Raw genomic sequence first — 18,251 nt, 5'->3', positions numbered from 1 at the left:
CTTTGCAAAAACATCTTACTATTTCTCATTAAAGGAAAAATAATCATGGTCAGGGCCCAAACAGACTCACTCTGAGTATTGTAATTGCTCAATTGATCTTTTCAGTAGCTATGGTGCATCTGTGTGACACAATAGACACAATCTCTCTGTGTCCCACACTTCTCGTGACAATGGTAATTCACGTTAGGATTCACAGGTGGGGGAGAGGGCGGGGTTCTGGATGTTATTGTGTATGCTTCCATGCATATCTTTTCTTTCCATTCAGGCAGGCGATCAGGGCCAGCTTTAACAACACCGAGAGGGGTGCCCTCCTGACCACCCATTACATGGCCGAGGCAGAGGCCGTGTGTGACCGTGTGGCCATCATGGTGTCTGGGAGGCTGAGGTGGGTGTCCGCCCAAGCCCGCACTTGACCACCAGCTGCATGGCTGGCAGAGTTTGTCGGTGGGCAGAGAGGTCACTGTGAAAAACTGGAACCACCTGACCAGGGTCTGATGGCCAAGTCCTGAGACAGCGCTAGCAGCAAATCCCAAGCCTCAAACATTGCATCTTCCTCTTCTCCCTCCTCCTCTTCCCTCCAGATGTATCGGTTCCATCCAGCACCTGAAGAGCAAATTTGGCAAGGATTACCTGCTGGAGATGAAGGTGAAGACCCTTGCCCACGCGGAGCCCCTGCACAGCGAAATCCTGAGGCTTTTCCCCCAGGCAGCTCGGCAGGAAAGGTAAGGGTGGTGGCTGGCTTTCATCTGCTATCAGATGTCAGTTTTTCCTTGTTCAGGTTCATAGAGCTGTGGTCAGGCAAGTCCACATGTAGCCCAAAAGGAAACCCTAAAAGAAAGAAAGGATTTGTTGGACACTGCTGAAAGTAAATGAGAGAAGAGGTGATGTTGTGTGTATGGTCCTACTGTGTGCCAGGTATTGTCCTTGCGTTATCTTATTTAATCCTCCCAGGGACTTTCTAAAGTAGACTCTGGTATTCCAGTGAGAAAGGAGATGATTGCAAAAACACATTGTAAGAGTCTGGCCTTTACAAGGACCTTATTCCATGAAAATTGGTAGATTGGTTAGGTCACATGACAGCTAATAAGTGGCAAAGCAGAGATGTAAAACTGTTTCATTTCAAATCTATTACTCTTTCCAATTTTATACAGAGTCTGGTCACGGAACAGTCCTCATACAAGTAATACACTAATAAAATATAAAGATTAACATTAGGGTCATTTTTTAACAACTGCAACTTAAATGCAGAATACAGATAATTTAAGAGTTGGGGAAAAGTAGTAAAGAGAAATAAGTCATAAGGACAAGGCCAGAAAATATATTTCTACAGTGGAGTATAAATATAAAGCCAATATTATAACTCATCGTGCAGCCCACGACTAAATAGAAATATGTCATAGGGGTGCAGGGAATGAGCAAAATGGTTGAGAAAGGTTGCTCCATAAATATGTGAAATAGCATCTTTAGGAAATGAAATCTGAATCTTCCTGATTTTCAAATGATGGAAAGACAAATTTATCTGAGAAACTAATTTTTTTTTTTTTTTTACTCAAAGGAATAGCTGATTTTTTTTTTTTGCTTAAAGTATTACAAAGGGTATTACATATGTATCCATTTTATCCCCCTGCCCTAGACAGTCCCCTAGCCTCCCCTATCCCCCAGTGTCTTATGTCCATTGGTTATGCTTATATGCATGCATACAAGTCCTTTAGTTGATCTCTTACCTTCCTACCTCCTGCCCCCCAACCCTCCCCGGCCTTCCCGCTGCAGTTTGACAATCTGTTTGAGGCAGTTCTGCCTCTGTATCTATTATTGTTCAAAAGTTTATAATGGTCTCTATTGTCCATGAATGAGTGAGATCATGTGGTATTTTTCCTTTATTGACTGGCTTATTTCACTTAGCATAATGCTCTCCAGTTCCATCCATGCCGTTGCAAATGGTAAGAGTTCCTTCCTTTTTACAGCAGCATAGTATTCCATCGTGTAGATGTACCACAGTTTTCTAATCCATTCATCTACTGATGGGCACTTAGGCTGTTTCCAGATCTTAGCTATGGTGAATTGTGCTTCTATGAACATAGGGGTGCATATATCCTTTCTGATTGGTGTGAGAAACTAATTATTTTTAAAATGGTTGCTGGACATTATTTGGAGCTTGAATTCCTAGAGATTTATCGTTTCCTAATCAGAGACTCAGTTATGCTCTCCTGTGTTAGGAAAGCAGTTTGAGTAGGAAGGGGAAGGTAGGGTAGCTAGAAATGCTCTGGAGAATAGACTTAGATTTCCACCTGAGTTGGAAACTTGTAGAAATTGCATGGTGTCAGGACCCAGTTGGAGGATGAAGCCGAGGAGTAAGTGTTGAGCCTAGAAAGTGAGGTGGGCCCTAGCCAGTTTGACTCAGTGGATAGAGCATCAGTCTGGGTTCAAATCCAGTCAAGAGCACATATTTCAGTTGCAGGTTGGAGGCTCGATCCCCAGCCCTGATCAGGGCCCGAGTAGAAGGCAACCAATTGATGTGTCTCTCTCACATCTATGTTTCTCTCTATGTGTCTCTCCCCTACCCATCCACTCTCTCTAAAAATCAATTGAGAAATATCCTCTGGCGGGAATTAGCCAAAATAATTTTTAAAAAGTGAGGTGGAAGGTGACTTTGGTAAATCTGTAAATTTAAATTGCATTGTACCTACTCATCTCCATCTGAGGGGCCAAGGGCACTACCCTATCTGTCTGACTCCAATCGCCAGTTTTCCTTGTGAACTGCCTCTTTTTTATTAGTATGGATTCACTCTCTGCATTTCGCCTACCCCAAACCACACGTACAGAAATGAAGTCCAGAGAGAAGTCTGAGTCAGTTCATGTCCATCGCGGGTGATATCAGCATCTCTCCCCCCTCTTTGCCTCCCAGGTACTCGTCTCTCATGGTCTACAAGTTGCCGGTGGAAGAGGTGCGACCTTTAGGCCAAGCTTTCTTCAAATTAGAGAGGGGTAAGAGTGATAGGCTTTTAAATAAGAGCTTGAAAGCAGATAATTTCAAATCACAAAATAATCCATCTCCATGACAAACATGAAATGTGATATAATGTGTTAAATTTAAATTGAATATTAGGAGCACAATATCAAAAAAGTACAGTCATTCTGTGTGTGTATGTGGGGATGGGGAAATGGGAGTGATTTTTACTCTTCTGGGCTTTTTCCATATCTTTTTGTGTGTATATATATATTGGTATGAGTTAAGTGGAAACTCAATCATACATGCATTTATACTGTCAAAAAAAAGAAGAAGAATATTGTCTTTTGGCATATTGGTGCTTACATGTTTAAAACTAAATTTTATGTGGACTTGCATATTATTTTTTGCCTTGGACTCTATATTAAGAAACTTACCTCTTGTCTGGTTACTAAGATGATTTTCTTGTGTCTGTTGTGCTATAAAACTAACTACACTGCATCTGTCATCGCCAGGCTCATGTGGTCCTTGCCATCTGAGCCCATTAACTCTGTGACTCTGCTCTGTGTTAGCTGGACCTCCCTCTCCATCCATATTCTTTCATTGTCACTGCCCAGTGATAACTTCGCTTGCTTGTCACCTTCCCTGAGGAAGAGATTCAAGTCTCCTGGTTCTAGGAGACTCTTCTTCCTCCTGCTAATAGCATCCATGGTCACAGTGATGCTTCTTCTTTCCATTCTCTGAGCTGAGCACCCCAGCGTTCTGAGCATCCCCAGACTGGCACTGTGGCCAGTACCAGCCTGGTATCTTTGGTGGTATATTTCCAATCTGGTACTGTTGGTGGCATATTTCCAGCCTTCTGGGCTCTTATTGGGGCTCTAACTACCCTTCCCAGTCCATTTTGGTCAAGGAGAAGGGTTTCCTACTTGGTTTGGGTCAAGCAAACTGCATGGACGGAAAGAGGTCCATGAGGATTACCTGCTTCTGAGAAAACCACAGGCACCTTTCTCTATAATCTTCTGATGCAACCCTTTCCCAAATGTGTCTGCCTTCCACCTCTTCCTGTGCTAGATGTGCAGAAAACCCAGCTAACCTGCAGGAAAGGAAGCCTTCTTGGCACCATTTCCTCCCTTCAGTAGACATCTCAGAAACTGTGTGACATAACACCTTTTTTTCCAACCCTATGCAAATGCATTGCTGTTCTTTTAGCTGAATGCTGTACTTAAACTATCCTAACGTTTCTTGTCTTCACTTTTTCATTTATTATTTTTTAAAAATTGTTATTTGTATTCTGTGCTGACTTCTAAGGCCATCTGGGTATAAAAACATATAAACCACTAACTTACATCCATCATTGTGCAGTTAAACAGAGCTTTGACCTGGAGGAGTACAGCCTGTCACAGTCCACCCTGGAGCAGGTGGGTCAGTTTTAGTGATCTTACATCATCCATGGAATAGAACTGTACAATAAGTACATACGCTTTTCACTCTCTTGGGGCTACAGGAAACAGTATGACATCCCTGTCTCTCTATCTCTTATCCCCTTTCAGGTCTTCCTGGAGCTCTCCAAGGAGCAGGAGCTGGAGAATTTTGTTGATGATCTTCAACCCTCCATGAAACGGAAGCTCCTCCCACAGGAAGAGGCGTGAAGTCCAAATACTCTATGTTTCCATTCAAGCCTGTGGTTGTTCTTTAAGTCATTTATTTTGAGAGCATCAGTGTTTGTATTTAGAACCTATATTGTGAACACTGACATGGTTTTTGGTGTGGTGGAGAGGATGAGTGAGTGCTGGGCAAATGCAGTGACAACAGGGACAGAGGCACTCTACTGAGCCCACCTCCCAGTCCCAGCCTACGTGTGTCTGCAGGTCACCCTGATCCCATTTTTCGGTCTAATGCTGAATAAATAAATTTACATTTCTGAATATGATATACAAATTTTATTAATTTTTTTATCAAAAACTTAAAATCCTTTTTTTGCTACCCTAAACAGAGAAATCCATAAATTTACTCTTCAGCAAGTGTGGTACTTTACAAAGCTGATATTTTAATAATAATTTAAGTGAGCATTTCAAAAAGTATTATACTTACTGAAAAATATTTTAATATATATTTTATGGCTAAAAATATGAAAACATTCATTGGTGATAAAATCTGATAACAATATATTTGATAATATTTCCACTGGTTACACTGTCAGTCATACAGACATCTGGGTAACTGAAAATTTGCTATTAGGAATGTATTATACTTTTTTATTTTTATAAACTAACAGAGTTTGATTTTCATCATATTTTTAAATCTTTGCTAAAGATGCTTCTATTATAACTGATCTTTTATGGACATCTGCCACTTCATCTCAGAAAGTTGGTAAATGTAATAGGTCCAATGACCAAGTTGGATGAAAATATAAAATAAATCTCATATATATAATTATGAAATGTCTTCTCTTTCATGTGTCTTTTTCTCCACTCTTGGGCCTCCAATTTACAAGTTCATTGCAATCCAATGGAAAATGATTTCTAATACAAGAGCAAGTTTGCTGCTTAAATTAATGTGCTACCAAAATCTAAATGAAGAAGAGACCATACCATGATTAAGGAAGTAAAAAGTGGTGGCAAGCAGAGCTGTTTTCTAGATAAATCTTCTCAAACTACCTGGTGTGATGACTATGTATAAAACGTAAGATTTTCTGAGTGGAGATGATCCTCTGAGCTTTCTACCAGTGCTTTCATGTCTTTTCTTCCCTTTCAGAAAATTCTTCTCTGGAGAGCTCCTGTCCCCAACTGCCTTCCCAGGCTCTTATGTGAGGTCTGTTTATTCATCTTGTGCTAGGAAGAAAAAAAAATGAATGGAACTCAGTTCTTACTGTCAGTGAATGCTGCCGTGTGGCACAGTGACTTAGAGAGTGTCCTAAATTTAATCTTGGATCAACCGTCTACTCTCTCTGCAGAACTTGTTCCTCACCTGTAAAATGGATATCTTATCTCCTTACCCACAGCAGAGGGTTACCATGACAACCAAAAGAGACAAAGGCAACAACAACACCAAACTGCTGCCTGGCTGTTACCAGTGCCCAGGGATTCAAAGAAGCTCTGCATACCCTGACCAGCTCCCTTCTTGTTCCTATTCCCTCACACGTCAAGGACACATCAAAATGAACCTGTTTTCACCTCATTCCCCAAGGGCCAGTGGAGGTATCTGGAAATAGTACACTGAACAGACTTCTTTTAATGGAGGATTTTCATTTCCAAAGAAATCACACAAACTAGGTCAGTGGGAGAAATATCCTGGGACAAGCGGAGTTTTAGCACTGAAGTGGCTTTTTATTTAACCCATGGATTCAACCAGCCTCAGTATCACAGACAACCAGGTCTTTGGAGAAATGAAAATGACAACGGTTTCATACCTGAGCTTAAGTTTTCACCTGCTCTTAGACAAAGAAAAGCTTGCCCAATTCTTAATACAGCTTCATTGGGACCAAAAGTCTGCTGTTGGCTTCAAATGATGTATCTGGGGGTAGTGGGGGGACGAAGAAATGAATACTTTACCTCCCACCTTCTAAGTTCTTCTAGCTGGGCTAATAATCAAATTAGCAGTGACAGATTAATAGGAGAAAGTCAGATTTTAATACATGAGCATGGGGAATTCACATATGCATGAAAATTCCAAAGACACAAGGCAATTAAGGGCAACCAGGCCAGCAGGGGAGGGCAGTTAGGGGCGATCAGGCAGAAATGCAGAGAGGTTAGTGGTGACCAGGCAGGCTAACAGAGGTGTTTAGGGGCAATCAGGCAGGCAGGGGAACAGTTAGGGGCATCAGGAAGGCAGACAGAGGTAGTTAGGGGTGATCAGGAAGGCAGACAGGTGAGTGGTTAGGAGAAGGCAGTCCCATATTGTGAGAGGGATATCCGACTGCTGGTTTAGGATATCCCACGAGAGGTCCCAGATTGGAAAGGGTGCAGACCATAATTTCACTCACATTCTAGGAGAAAGTCATATATAAGTGGTAGCACGTAAAAATAATGGCTAAATATAGACAAGCAATTGGGTAAGTGTAGCCAATCCAGGAAGGAAGAAGAGTCTGAACAAAAGGACAAAAATTGGAATAAATGCCACCACCCTATAGGTTCAAGAAGGCTGTTGGAATGAATGTGAATCCTTGTATGGAGGTTAATAAGAAATTAAAATTAAGCTAGATATTGGAGTCTCTTGGAATAGGGAACCATAGGGAAGGTTTTACAAATGATGCAATCAGAAACAAACAGGTGTGTTTTGAAAACCTTGCCTAACTCAAAAAATATGAATCAACTTCAAGTCTAATGTAGGTAGTAAAGCAGGAGAGTTGACAAGATGACAATCATGATTTAGGATCTACTGACAGCAGCAATTTGGAATGGCATGAGGGAAAGAGACAGGAATCAGCAGTAATCAGTGGGGATGAGGAAGGAAAGGGTTAGATTGGTAGTAGCCAGGAAAGAGTGATCCTGTCACATGTACCCAAGACATGAAAGTGCTCAGAAACTGGTGATTGCATATCTTAGAATCTCTGGGACACATCTCTGATTGCAAATGTTTTGATCCATTCTTCTCACTAAGCCTTCAGAATTCCAAAATATCTGTGTCAAAATTACAGTCTCTGGATTCCCTTATCAACCCTGTCAGAGTGTGAGTACTGTTCTATTATTTATAAAAGAAGTCACAGCCAACAAGGAGAAAGAAACTTAGACCGAAAGCAAGGATGATGTAAAAGCGGTGTCATTTGAATCACTGCTGGAAAGTAGACTGTCTGCAAGGCAGAGGGCACAGAGCAGAAGCATGGAGATTGTGGGGTGCTCAGTTACTCAGTCTATGCAAATAATTAATAGCAGTTTGCACAAAGTTCATTATTTCTGCTACAAGTTGTTCAACTGGAAACCTGCTCTGATTTTAGAATTTCACCAACAGCAGGAAGTTTTTTCCAAACCCAGAGGAACCGGAAGGGGAGGATGAAGACGTTCAGATGGAAAGAATGAGAACAGCGAATGCTGTGACGATCCCGGACTCTGATGAGGTGGAACTACTAGCAATAGTCTTCATCATATACCACTGTCTGTCAGATAAAGTGGGCAACTAGCTAGTCTGAATTTGGGGGTTGGGGACACACACACACACACACACACACACACACACACACACACACTGAGGTTCTTTCATCCTTGCCCATAGAGCTCATTACTTGATTTCAGTAAATATTCAAAGCCAGCAGAGATCCAAGAACACACACAAATTACTTTTTCAGTCATAGTTTTGGTGGGTAAGGCTGACTATTACAAAACCTAAAAAAGATTTGTGAGCAAAGCAATTCAGAGGAGAGAGTTCACCTGAGGTGTATGTGTGTATGTGTGTGTGTATGTGTGCATGTGTGTATGCCTATGAGTGTGTGTCTTTTAACAGACTTATTGATTTGATGAAAGTCTCTGTTCCTTTTTTTTGAGGAAGGGCAAGCATGAGTCAGATGATACAGTGCAAATGTCCTTTTGCAGATTGGGAGAATTTGTTTAAAATGACAGTTTTGAGGAGAACTGTTTGGATTCACTATTTTAAATTGGGAAAGATTTGGCCAGAAGGAGGGAGTATGGAGCACTCACTCATCTCAAGGTGATAATTTTGTTATTCCCTCATCTTTGCAGAAACCAGTCATCATTGCCAGTTGTCTCCGGAAGGAATATGTAGGCAAAAAGAAAAACTGCTTTGCCAAGAAGAAGAAGAAGAAAGTTGCCACAAGAAATGTCTCTTTCTGTGTTAAAAAAAAAAAAAAAAGGTTGGAAGCAGTAGTTCTGTTAGCAGGGTGATCTTGACCTCTGAAGATGAGGTCTTTTGAAGGGAATAATGCCATCCAAATCTGGGATGATCACTGATAAACATGAAAGGCAGCCAGCTCATCAGCAGTAGAACTCTGACCCAGTCTGCTTCACAGCCTGTTACAGCCATTTGTTCTTTGCATAGAAGACATTAATGTCTGCTCTGCTAAAACAAACAAGAGAGAACAGCCACCAAAAAGGAGGCAGTGTTTATGTTAAGAAGGATGGGCTAGCTTTCTTAATAACATTAATTACGCAGCAGGGAATACTGCACAGAAGGGAAATCATTGGGCTGCGGTAGTTCATTCTTCATACCTAACAAATGGCACGTTTCAGGAAAGTGTCAGTGAAGTGCAAAGGCACTGGAATCAAAATCTGTTTCACTTCCATCTCAGCCCGTGACTTTGGGCAAGATATTGATCCTCTTTACACCTTAGTTTCCTCGACCATAAAATGAAGGGACATAAGGACACAAGAGTTTGTGAGTGGCTGAGGAATAAGTGAAATAATGTATATAGCACATTTGACATAAAGCTTGACACACAGCGAGAGCCCTCAAATCGTATGTGCTTTTATTTTTATAATTGTTTGCGGTAATAATTCTGAGCACACTTTTTTTTTCAGGTGAAGTTATAGGTCTGTTAGGACACAATGGAGCTGGTAACAGTACAACTATTAAGATGATAACTGGAGACTCAACACCAACCGCAGGAGAGGTCAGTGACACACACAGAGGTGTGCTCATGAACGCTGCCTCAATGAGACAGTTAAGATACGTATTGATGACAATCTTGAAAAGCACAGGCCATCTTTTCCTATTAATCAATGTGACTCATGCATTGAACGAAGAGGATAAATTAATACAAATTTCTCTCCTTAATTCCAAAAAGTAGTTATGTGTTGAAAAGAGCTGCATGTTATCTGCAGTATGCCTTTGATTGAATGAAAAAGTAGAGACATTAAAAGGAGAGATTTTGGAAAGGCAAGCTAAACATTCACTTTACTGGAGGTCAGAGATCTTTGTTTTGTGGATCGATGTATCCTGGGAACTTGTTAAATTGAATTGCCAAGATCCAGTATTTACTCAGAAAACAGAGGTCATATGTTAGAGGGAAATTGAGTAACTGTCTAAATTCCACAGCAAATACTAGAATAGTGTATGAATGGCACTTGGCTGTACGTCCAGCCTAAGTTGGGTGAAATGACGGACAGAGGTCCAAAGTCAAACAATGGACAAACGAATAAGCAAGCTTGAATTCAACCATGGTGATGGGCTTAGTAATAAAGCCTAAACTAGAATGGAGGGATAGAACAATGTGGAATATCTGGCTTTTGATGTACTGAGTTTCTGGCATTTTTTCCCCAGAGCTAAGTGATTACTTACGGACTTGTGTACTCTTGGCAGCCATGTGTATAAGAGGAGGACATCATTGCAGTAGGCTCACATGCGTGCGTGCACACACACAAACACATATAGACACACACACACACACACACACACACACACACCACAATTTTGGCTAGATGGTGAGAATGAACTTTTTGTGTAGGTGATTTTGAAAAGGAACAGCGGAGGGGACACCCTCAAGTTCCTGGGGTACTGCCCTCAGGAGAATGCGCTGTGGCCCAACCTGACAGTGAGGGAGCACCTGGACGTGTTTGCAGCTGTGAAAGGGCTGAGGAAATTGGGCGCCAGAGTTGCCATCACACAGTACCTGGGCGGAGACACACCTGTCCTCTACTAGAGCGATGTCATAGATTCACAAAAAACTAAGAAAGAACCATTCTAACTGATGAATCCATACTTACTGGTATGGAAGAAGACTTGTTCACCTGGACCCCAATTCAGAGTTTTGTTCTCTCATTTTAAACCTGGAGAGGAAAAGTCTATTGATTATTCTTAATACAAAAATAAGTCATTGAAAATGTGAGTTTAAAAACCATGAAAGGGCCCTGGCTGGTGTGGCTCAATTGGTTGGAGCATAGTCTCATTCACTGAATGGTTGTGGCTCCAGTCCCATCAGGCCACATATCCAGGTTGGGGGTTCAATCCCCCGCATGCAGGAGGCAACCTATATATGTTTCTCTCTCTCTCCCTCCCTCCCTCTCCCGTCCTTTTTCTCTAAAATCAATAAAGTAAAATAAAAACAATGGAAGGTTCATAAAGTATCCAAGATAATTTGAATTTTTTTAAATTTTATTTTTCCATTACAGTTGACCTTCAATATTATTTTATACTAGAGGCCCAATGCACAAAATTTGTGCAAGAGTAGGCCTGCCTTCCCCCGGCTACCCACACTGGCTTTCCTTGCAGCCCCAGCTTCATCTGGAAGGTCGTCCAGTCTAATTAGCATATTATGCTTTTATTATTATAGACTAGAGGCCCAGTGCACGAAATTTGTGCATTCAGGGGGTCACTCAGCCAGGCCTTGGGAGCCCTATATAATAAAAGGGAGCCCTTGGGCCCTAACCGGTTTGGCTCAGGAGATAAGAGCATAGGCCTGTGGACTGAAGTGTCCCAGGTTCAATTCCAGTCAAGGGCATGCACCTTGGTTGTGGGCACATCCCCAGTAGGAGGTGTGCAGGAGGCAGCTGATCGATGTTTCTCTCTCATTGATATTTCTAACTCTCGATCCCTCTCCCTTCTTCTCTGTAAAAAATCAATAAAACATATATATATATATATATATATATATATATATATATATTTATATTTTAAAAAGGGATCTCTTTGGGGATGTCAGACTGATGGCAGTTGGACATCCTTAGTGCTGCTGTGGAGGCAGGAGAGGCTCCCACCACCACCGCTGCGCTTGCCAGCCATGAGCCCGGCTTCTGAATAGTGCTTTTAAACATTCTGCACTGTAGACTTCTGACTTGCCCTGTCTCCCATGTGCCTTCTGGTTGTGCGCTGGTAATGTGGGTTGACTCACTGTTTCCTTCAGGTTGGTGGAGGCGCTCAAGTTGCAGGAGGAGCAGAAGCGCCCCGTGAAGGCCTTGTCAGAGGGAATCAAGAGAAAGGTAGGGGTGGGGCTGGGGTTACTCCTCCAGACCCACTGATCCCAGATCCGTGCCAGATGTGCCATTCCTCTCCTTCCAGCTGTGCTTCACGCTGAGCATCCTGGGAAACCCATTGGTGGTGCTGCTGGACGAGCCGTCCACGGGCATGGACCCCGCAGGGCAGCAGCAGATGTGGTGAGAGGATGTTATGAGCAACCCAAAGTGAAAGTGTTTTACTTAGCAAATGAAAGACATCAATATTATCTGGAAAACCAATAGTATGGAGGGAAATCTGAAAGCCCACTGCAGCCAATTTTTATGGAGGAAAAAAAAATATTCTAACAAATTAGTACTCAAGAATTTCATTCTTAGATCATGTGGGTGTGCATGGCCCAATTTTATACTCAGATCAATCTACATTAAGTTTTTCTGTGATATCTCTGAATACATCTGTGTCATCTATTGGAACAAAATAACTATTTAATTATTTTAGGATATATTTTGAAATCTGTCATTTTGCCCTTTGGGGTATATGTCATTATTATCATGTTGTTAAATAAGTTCCCTCTTTCTCTATCTTTTTTCCTACCGCCTTTGCATAAAAATTCTTGAAATTTAGCATTTTTATAAACCTTTTACCCAATGTCATTCTCTACATTATTCAGCCCAAGCCATGCACTAATTATTCACTCTACCAGGAGTTTGGTTATTTCCATGCCTGTTACCCCTGGGGGAAAAAACAATCCTGTCTTTGTCTGATCTGAAATCACTGATTATTTCTTTGTGCCCATGGAAACTTCTTTAATTTTTTCTTTTCATATTACCTTGGCATTCCCCTTAGTGAACATTTCCCTTGCTCTATCTTTAGGCAGGCAATCCGGGCTACCTTTAGAAACACAGAGAGGGGTGCCCTCCTGACCACCCATTACATGGCGGAGGCGGAGGCCATGTGTGACCGTGTGGCCATCATGGTGTCCGGGAGGCTGAGGTGAGTGCCCACACGAGGTCCCCAGTCACGCCCTGCACAAAGGACATTTCCCTGCACAGGGCATCACTGTGAGGAGCAGGAGAGCTGGCTGCTCCGGCTCTCCCTGGCCCTGCCCTGGCCTCCAGAAGCCAAAAATCACCAGCAGTAGATTTCTCTCTCCCTTTTCTTGATTGACTTCCTCCTCTTCCTCCTCTTCCCTCCAGATGTATCGGTTCCATCCAGCACCTGAAGAGCAGATTTGGCAAGGATTACCTGCTGGAGATGAAGGTGAAGACCCTCGCCCACGCAGAGCCCCTGCACAGCAAAATCCTGAGGCTTTTCCCCCAGGCTGCTCAGCAGGAAAGGTAAATCCAGGCGGTGGTCTGTTTCACCTTGGTCTCGGTTTTATTTTCTATCTTCTCATTCTTTTTTTTTTTTTTACTTTATGGTCATTGTGAAAAATTACTAGAGACAGTCCCGAACCCAATGGCTACCACAGGAGGGAAACAAGAGAACAAAGTGCTCATTTGGAAACTGATTCTGTAAGGAAAGGTGCCAGGTACTAACCAGTACATGAACCTAGTTCATTTCAGTTGTCCTTTTAGAAGGTGAAGCCACTCCCATTCAAGGAGATCAGCTGTATAACATCCACTGCCAGACAGCAGTCCACCTCGCTGAATGGTATCTCTTAGCGTTTTTATTATCAGTAACATTATCAAGTAATGAGTGGCCCTGGAGGCTCAGATAGGTTAGACCAGTGGTCAGCAAACCACGGCTCGCTAGCCACATGTGGCTCTTTGGCCCCTTGAGTGTGGCTCTTCCACAAAATACCACATGTGGGCACGCACGTACAGTGCGAAGTTGACTTAAAACTTTAAGTAAAGTTTATTAAGTTAATTTTAGGGAACATTGTGGAGTGAAAGAAGATGTAGTGTCAAGGATTGAGAAAGATATGTTGAGATGGTTTGGACATATAGAGAGGATGAACGAAAGGAGATAGATGAAACAAGCATACAAAACGAGTGCGGATGGGAGAGTTGGAAGGGGTCGACCTCAGTGAACGTACCTCAATCAGATTGAGGACGTTTTTAGCAAAGTCCAGCTTAGGAGGACCCTAATTAAGTTAATAACAATGTACCTACCTATATAGTTTAAGTTTAAAAAATTTGGCTCTCAAAAGAAATTTCAATCGTTGTACTGTTGATATTTGGCTCTGTTGACTAATGAGTTTGCTGAACACTAGGTTAGACAATGCCAAGTAACTTGTGGTGGGGCCAGGAGGTGAGCCTAGTCCTTTTTAGTTAAATACGATTCTCATTAGGAGAGAAGAAGAATGATAAGTAATCTGCTTCTTCCCTTGCAGAGGGGTGGGTACCCACGGTCCATTTCCTGCCCTTTGTCTCCCATTCCTGCCTAGAGTAAAAGGGGCCTCTTCTGAAGAGCCTTGAAGTGGTTCTGCTTCAGTACACTGACTTCTTGTTGTTCGGAGAGCATTCACACTGTGGCTGTTTCCAACGCTATACAGACGTGTCCATGCAAACAAACTATTGGTGCCGTTGTTGCTCCTTTTCATTAACTTTTTACCTATGTCATGATTTTATTTTTTTCAATGACTGTTTACATTCAGTATTATTTTGCATTGGCTTCAAGTCTACAGCATAGTGGTTAGACAGTCATATACTTTATCACGTGATCCCCCTGATATTTCCAGTATCCACCTGGCACCGTACTTGGTTATTACAATATCCTTGATTATCTTTCCTATGCTGTACTTTACATCCCCAGAACTATTTGTAACTGCCCATTTATAGTTCATAATCCTTTCACCTTTTCCACCTAGCCTCCCACCCCCCCAAACCTGGCAACTGGCAAGATGTTCTCTGTATCTATGAGTCTGTTTCAATTTTCTTTGGTTGGTTGGTTCTTTAGTTAAATGCACATTAAAGCCACAGTGAGATACCACTTCACACTCTCAGACTGTTGCTCCTTTTTGGATATTCACTCGTCAGGGGTTGTGCTCTTACAGCCCAGAGTTCAGCCTCACTGTTTTCCTTCCAGGTACTCCTCCCTGATGGTCTATAAGTTGCCTCTTGAGGATGTGAGACCTTTATCACAGGCTTTCTTCAAATTAGAGATTGGTAAAAGCAACTATTTAGAGGTAAGACTCTGAGAAACAGCCCTACCCAGTTTGGCTCAGTGGATAGAGCGTAGGACTGAAGGGTCCCAGGTTTGATTCCAGTCAGGAACAGATACCCAGGTTGTGGGCTTGATCCCGAGTAGGGGGCATGCAAGAGGCAAGCGATGATTCTCTCTCATTGATGTTTCTGCCTCTCTCTACCCTCTCCCTCTCTATCTGAAATCAATAAAAATATATATTTTCAAAAAGACTCTGGGAAACAGACACATTCAAAGCTGAACACCTTCCCTTCAGGCCTGTCTATTTTTTTTTATTTTTTTTTTTATTTTTGCCTGTCATCAATCATTAGAACCCTTCCTCAGGCATCCTAGTTCTTGAAAAGATCCTTCCCCTGGAGTCAAGCTTAGGATGGCCCCAGACAGGGCTTCTTTCCACCTTCTGATTCTGCCCTTCCCTTCACTCTGTGGTCTATGGGCCCATTTAGCGCACTGACCATTTTGGCCTTTTGACCAATTTTGCAGCATTCCGGTGGGAAGGATTCCCACAATGGGGTCTGATCAACAGGAAGGATTTTATAATTAATTAGAAGCAGGGAGAGAGATGTTCTAAGAAAGCTGCCTGCCTGGAATACAACGGAGCTTTTCCTTAAGGGCCTTCCTGTGCTTCTGCTTTCAAAAACGTCCCCTCCCTCCTCAGATGCCTTCTGATGAGCTTAGTTTGCTGAAATGGAAGTCCTGATTTAGGGGGTAAAAACAACTTTTTATCAGTTTCCTATCCTGTTATGTGAAGATTACACAAAGTACAAGATAACCGAAATGTCCTAAGCTAGTGTTTTTCTCTCCAAATATTAAGTTAGCCATAGTTACATTCTCAGCAGCAATGCATGTATTGAAATTCCAAGTACAGTGGGGCCTTGACTTACGAGTGTGCTGACTAACGAGGATTTCGAGATCCGAGCCATCTCTCCGCAGATTTTTTGCTGTGAGTTGCGAGCTAAAATTCAGGTTAGGAGCCAGCTTCAGATACCCCACCGCTAGTTGGGGCAGCGAACTTCACAGTGAACGCCACACTGATTAATGGCATTTCAATTCATTGTAATGGTGAAAATTGATTTGACATACGAGTAATTTGAGTTACAAACTCCATCACGGAGCGAATTAAACTTGTAAGTCAAGGCCCCACTGTAGCTTGGAAGCAAAAGGCATGCCCCATTGTTATTTCTTTACCTTGCTACATAGAGTCATTCTTTTTTTAAAAAATATATTTTATTGATTATTTACAGAGAGGAAGGAAGAGAGATAGAGAGCTAGAAACATCAATGAGGGAAAAACATCGATCAGCTGCCTTCTGCACATCTCCCACTGGGGATGTACCCACAACCAAGGCACATGCCCTTGACCAGAATTGAACCTCGGACCCTTCAGTCCGCAGGCCTACGCTCTATCCACTGAGCCAAACCGGTTTGGCTATAGAGTCATTCTTGCATACAATCAGATCGCTTTGGGCTAATGCAAATTCCAGTGAAACTAGACTGCAGCTGTGGGCAAACTACGGCCTGCAGGCTGAATCCAGCCAATTTGAAATGAATAAAACTAAAGAAAAAAAAGACCGTACCCTTTTATGTAATGATGTTTACTTTGAATTTATATTAGTTCACACAAACACTCCATCCATGCATTTGTTCCGGCCCTCCGGTCCAGTTTAAGAACCCATTGTGGCCCTTGAGTCAAAAAGTTTGCCCACCCCTAGAGCCTCCCATACCCCCTTCTTCCTTCAGATTTGAAGTCTTGAAGCTAGGGACATAGGATGGTCAGTTTTGTCTCTCTTCTTACCCTCCTCACCTCTATTCATAGGCTGATGGTTTAGGCATCTCTACGTCAAGTATAAGGGGAGGAGAAAAGAGATAACATGGAAGCAAAACTTGATTTGATCATTAGTGCTGTCCTATCACAGCAGGGCCTGACTCCCTTTCTCTTGTGGGGTGCTTTTGTGGGTTCTTTGATGAGACCCTCTCCCCTCCCATCTTTAGCCTCTGACCACGGCATTCTGGGGGTGAGTGATGCCTCCTCCTCTTGGCCTCTTGGTACTTTTTATACGTGACTTTGGTATAACTTTCAGGATCCAAAATACATGACTTCCTAATGCCCATCCATCCATCCTTGTGCAGTTAAACAGAGCTTCGACCTGGAGGAGTACAGCCTGTCACAGTCCACCCTGGAGCAGGTGGGTCCGCCTTAGAGATTTCTGTATCCCCCATGGAATATAAGGTGCAATGTGTGCATACCCTTTGCACGCACTCAGAGCTCCAGGAGGCAGTGTGACACCCTCTCTCTGTCTTTTCCTCCACGTCAGGTCTTCCTGGAGCTCTCCAAGGAGCAGGAGCTGGAGGACTTTGATGAGGCAGTTGATCTCTCTGTGAGGTGGAAGCTCCTCCAGCAGGAAGAGCCCTAAAGCCCCAAATACCCTGCATTGCCCTTTAGGCTGTGACTCTTCTTAAGTTAACATTTTATAGCATGTGATACCTTTTCTCAGACACGGACAAGGTACTTTTGAAATGAATGTTATGATTTCTTTCTCAATAATATCACTTACGGTGGGACTAAAGAAGCCAGGCCATGCAGCCTCTGGACCAGCAAACAAATTCCATATTTAATGCAATAGTAAACACAAAGAATACATTTAGTATAGAATTGTTTATGTTTATGAGGATGATGCAGGGATTGCTTAATTTTTTTCTCTGAACTTTAAAATATGGGATATTTACTTATCTTTTTTATTATAATACAAAGTAAGACAATGTTGATTATAGGGGAATGGGAGTCACTTGATTACATGGCAGCACATTCTTTGCTTTTTGGAATTTACTTTTTTAAATTAATTCACTGATTTTCCTTTCCTGGCATTTTTAGGATTTTAGATTTTGGAGTCTGTGTTTTGCCTATTGTAACTATTAAGGAAATTTGAAACCCATTAAGATAAATAATTGCAGTAAGACACTGAGTAATCAGGTTGATGAAAAAATGCATAATGTTTTCAAAATTTTGAAACATATTCCTGATTTTATGTTGGCTTATGATGCTAGGGTCCACCCTGATGCAAAGCACTAGAACTTGAAAGATCTTAATTTCCCATGTCTGTACATGTTGTGATTTATTCAACTGGTAATTCTATAAACACCTTAAAATCAACACAATATACTTGTACACTCATACTTGGATGAGTTTTTATTGTTGTTCTTGCTACTTTCATTGTTGCATAAGTCACTGAATTTATGGTAATTTGTTATGCAGCAATTAAAGTCTGATTCAGATATATAAAATAAAGTCATATTTAGAGAAGTTGACCTTCCCAAAGTCA

The 18,251-nt window shown here is 42.1% G+C and overlaps 1 protein-coding gene across 6 annotated transcripts in view; it reads left to right on the top strand.

Annotated features, from left to right (window-relative positions):
* LOC132219026 (ABC-type organic anion transporter ABCA8-like) overlaps window positions 1-17,900 on the top strand; it is a 74,919-nt gene extending 57,019 nt beyond the window's left edge. For 3 of the 6 annotated variants that reach the window (XM_059671016.1, XM_059671018.1, XM_059671020.1), the window contains 5 exons: window positions 266-385; window positions 582-722; window positions 2,906-2,985; window positions 4,310-4,365; window positions 4,498-5,379. In XM_059671016.1, coding sequence (XP_059526999.1) covers window positions 266-385; window positions 582-722; window positions 2,906-2,985; window positions 4,310-4,365; window positions 4,498-4,596 — 496 coding nt within the window. In that variant the 3' untranslated portion in view covers window positions 4,597-5,379. Of the gene's footprint in view, window positions 1-265; window positions 386-581; window positions 723-2,905; window positions 2,986-4,309; window positions 4,366-4,497; window positions 5,380-14,815; window positions 14,896-17,061; window positions 17,118-17,246 lie in introns of those variants that run through there. The other 3 variants (XM_059671017.1, XM_059671019.1, XR_009449343.1) reach the window with 3 other exon arrangements.
* Window positions 17,901-18,251: the final 351 nt, after the last annotated feature.

Source organism: Myotis daubentonii, chromosome 16 (genome assembly GCF_963259705.1).
Source record: "Myotis daubentonii chromosome 16, mMyoDau2.1, whole genome shotgun sequence".
Taxonomy (NCBI): Eukaryota; Metazoa; Chordata; class Mammalia; order Chiroptera; family Vespertilionidae; genus Myotis; species Myotis daubentonii.
The sequence above is the reverse complement of the archived record's forward strand: the minus strand, read 5'-3'. Positions and strand labels throughout refer to the sequence as shown.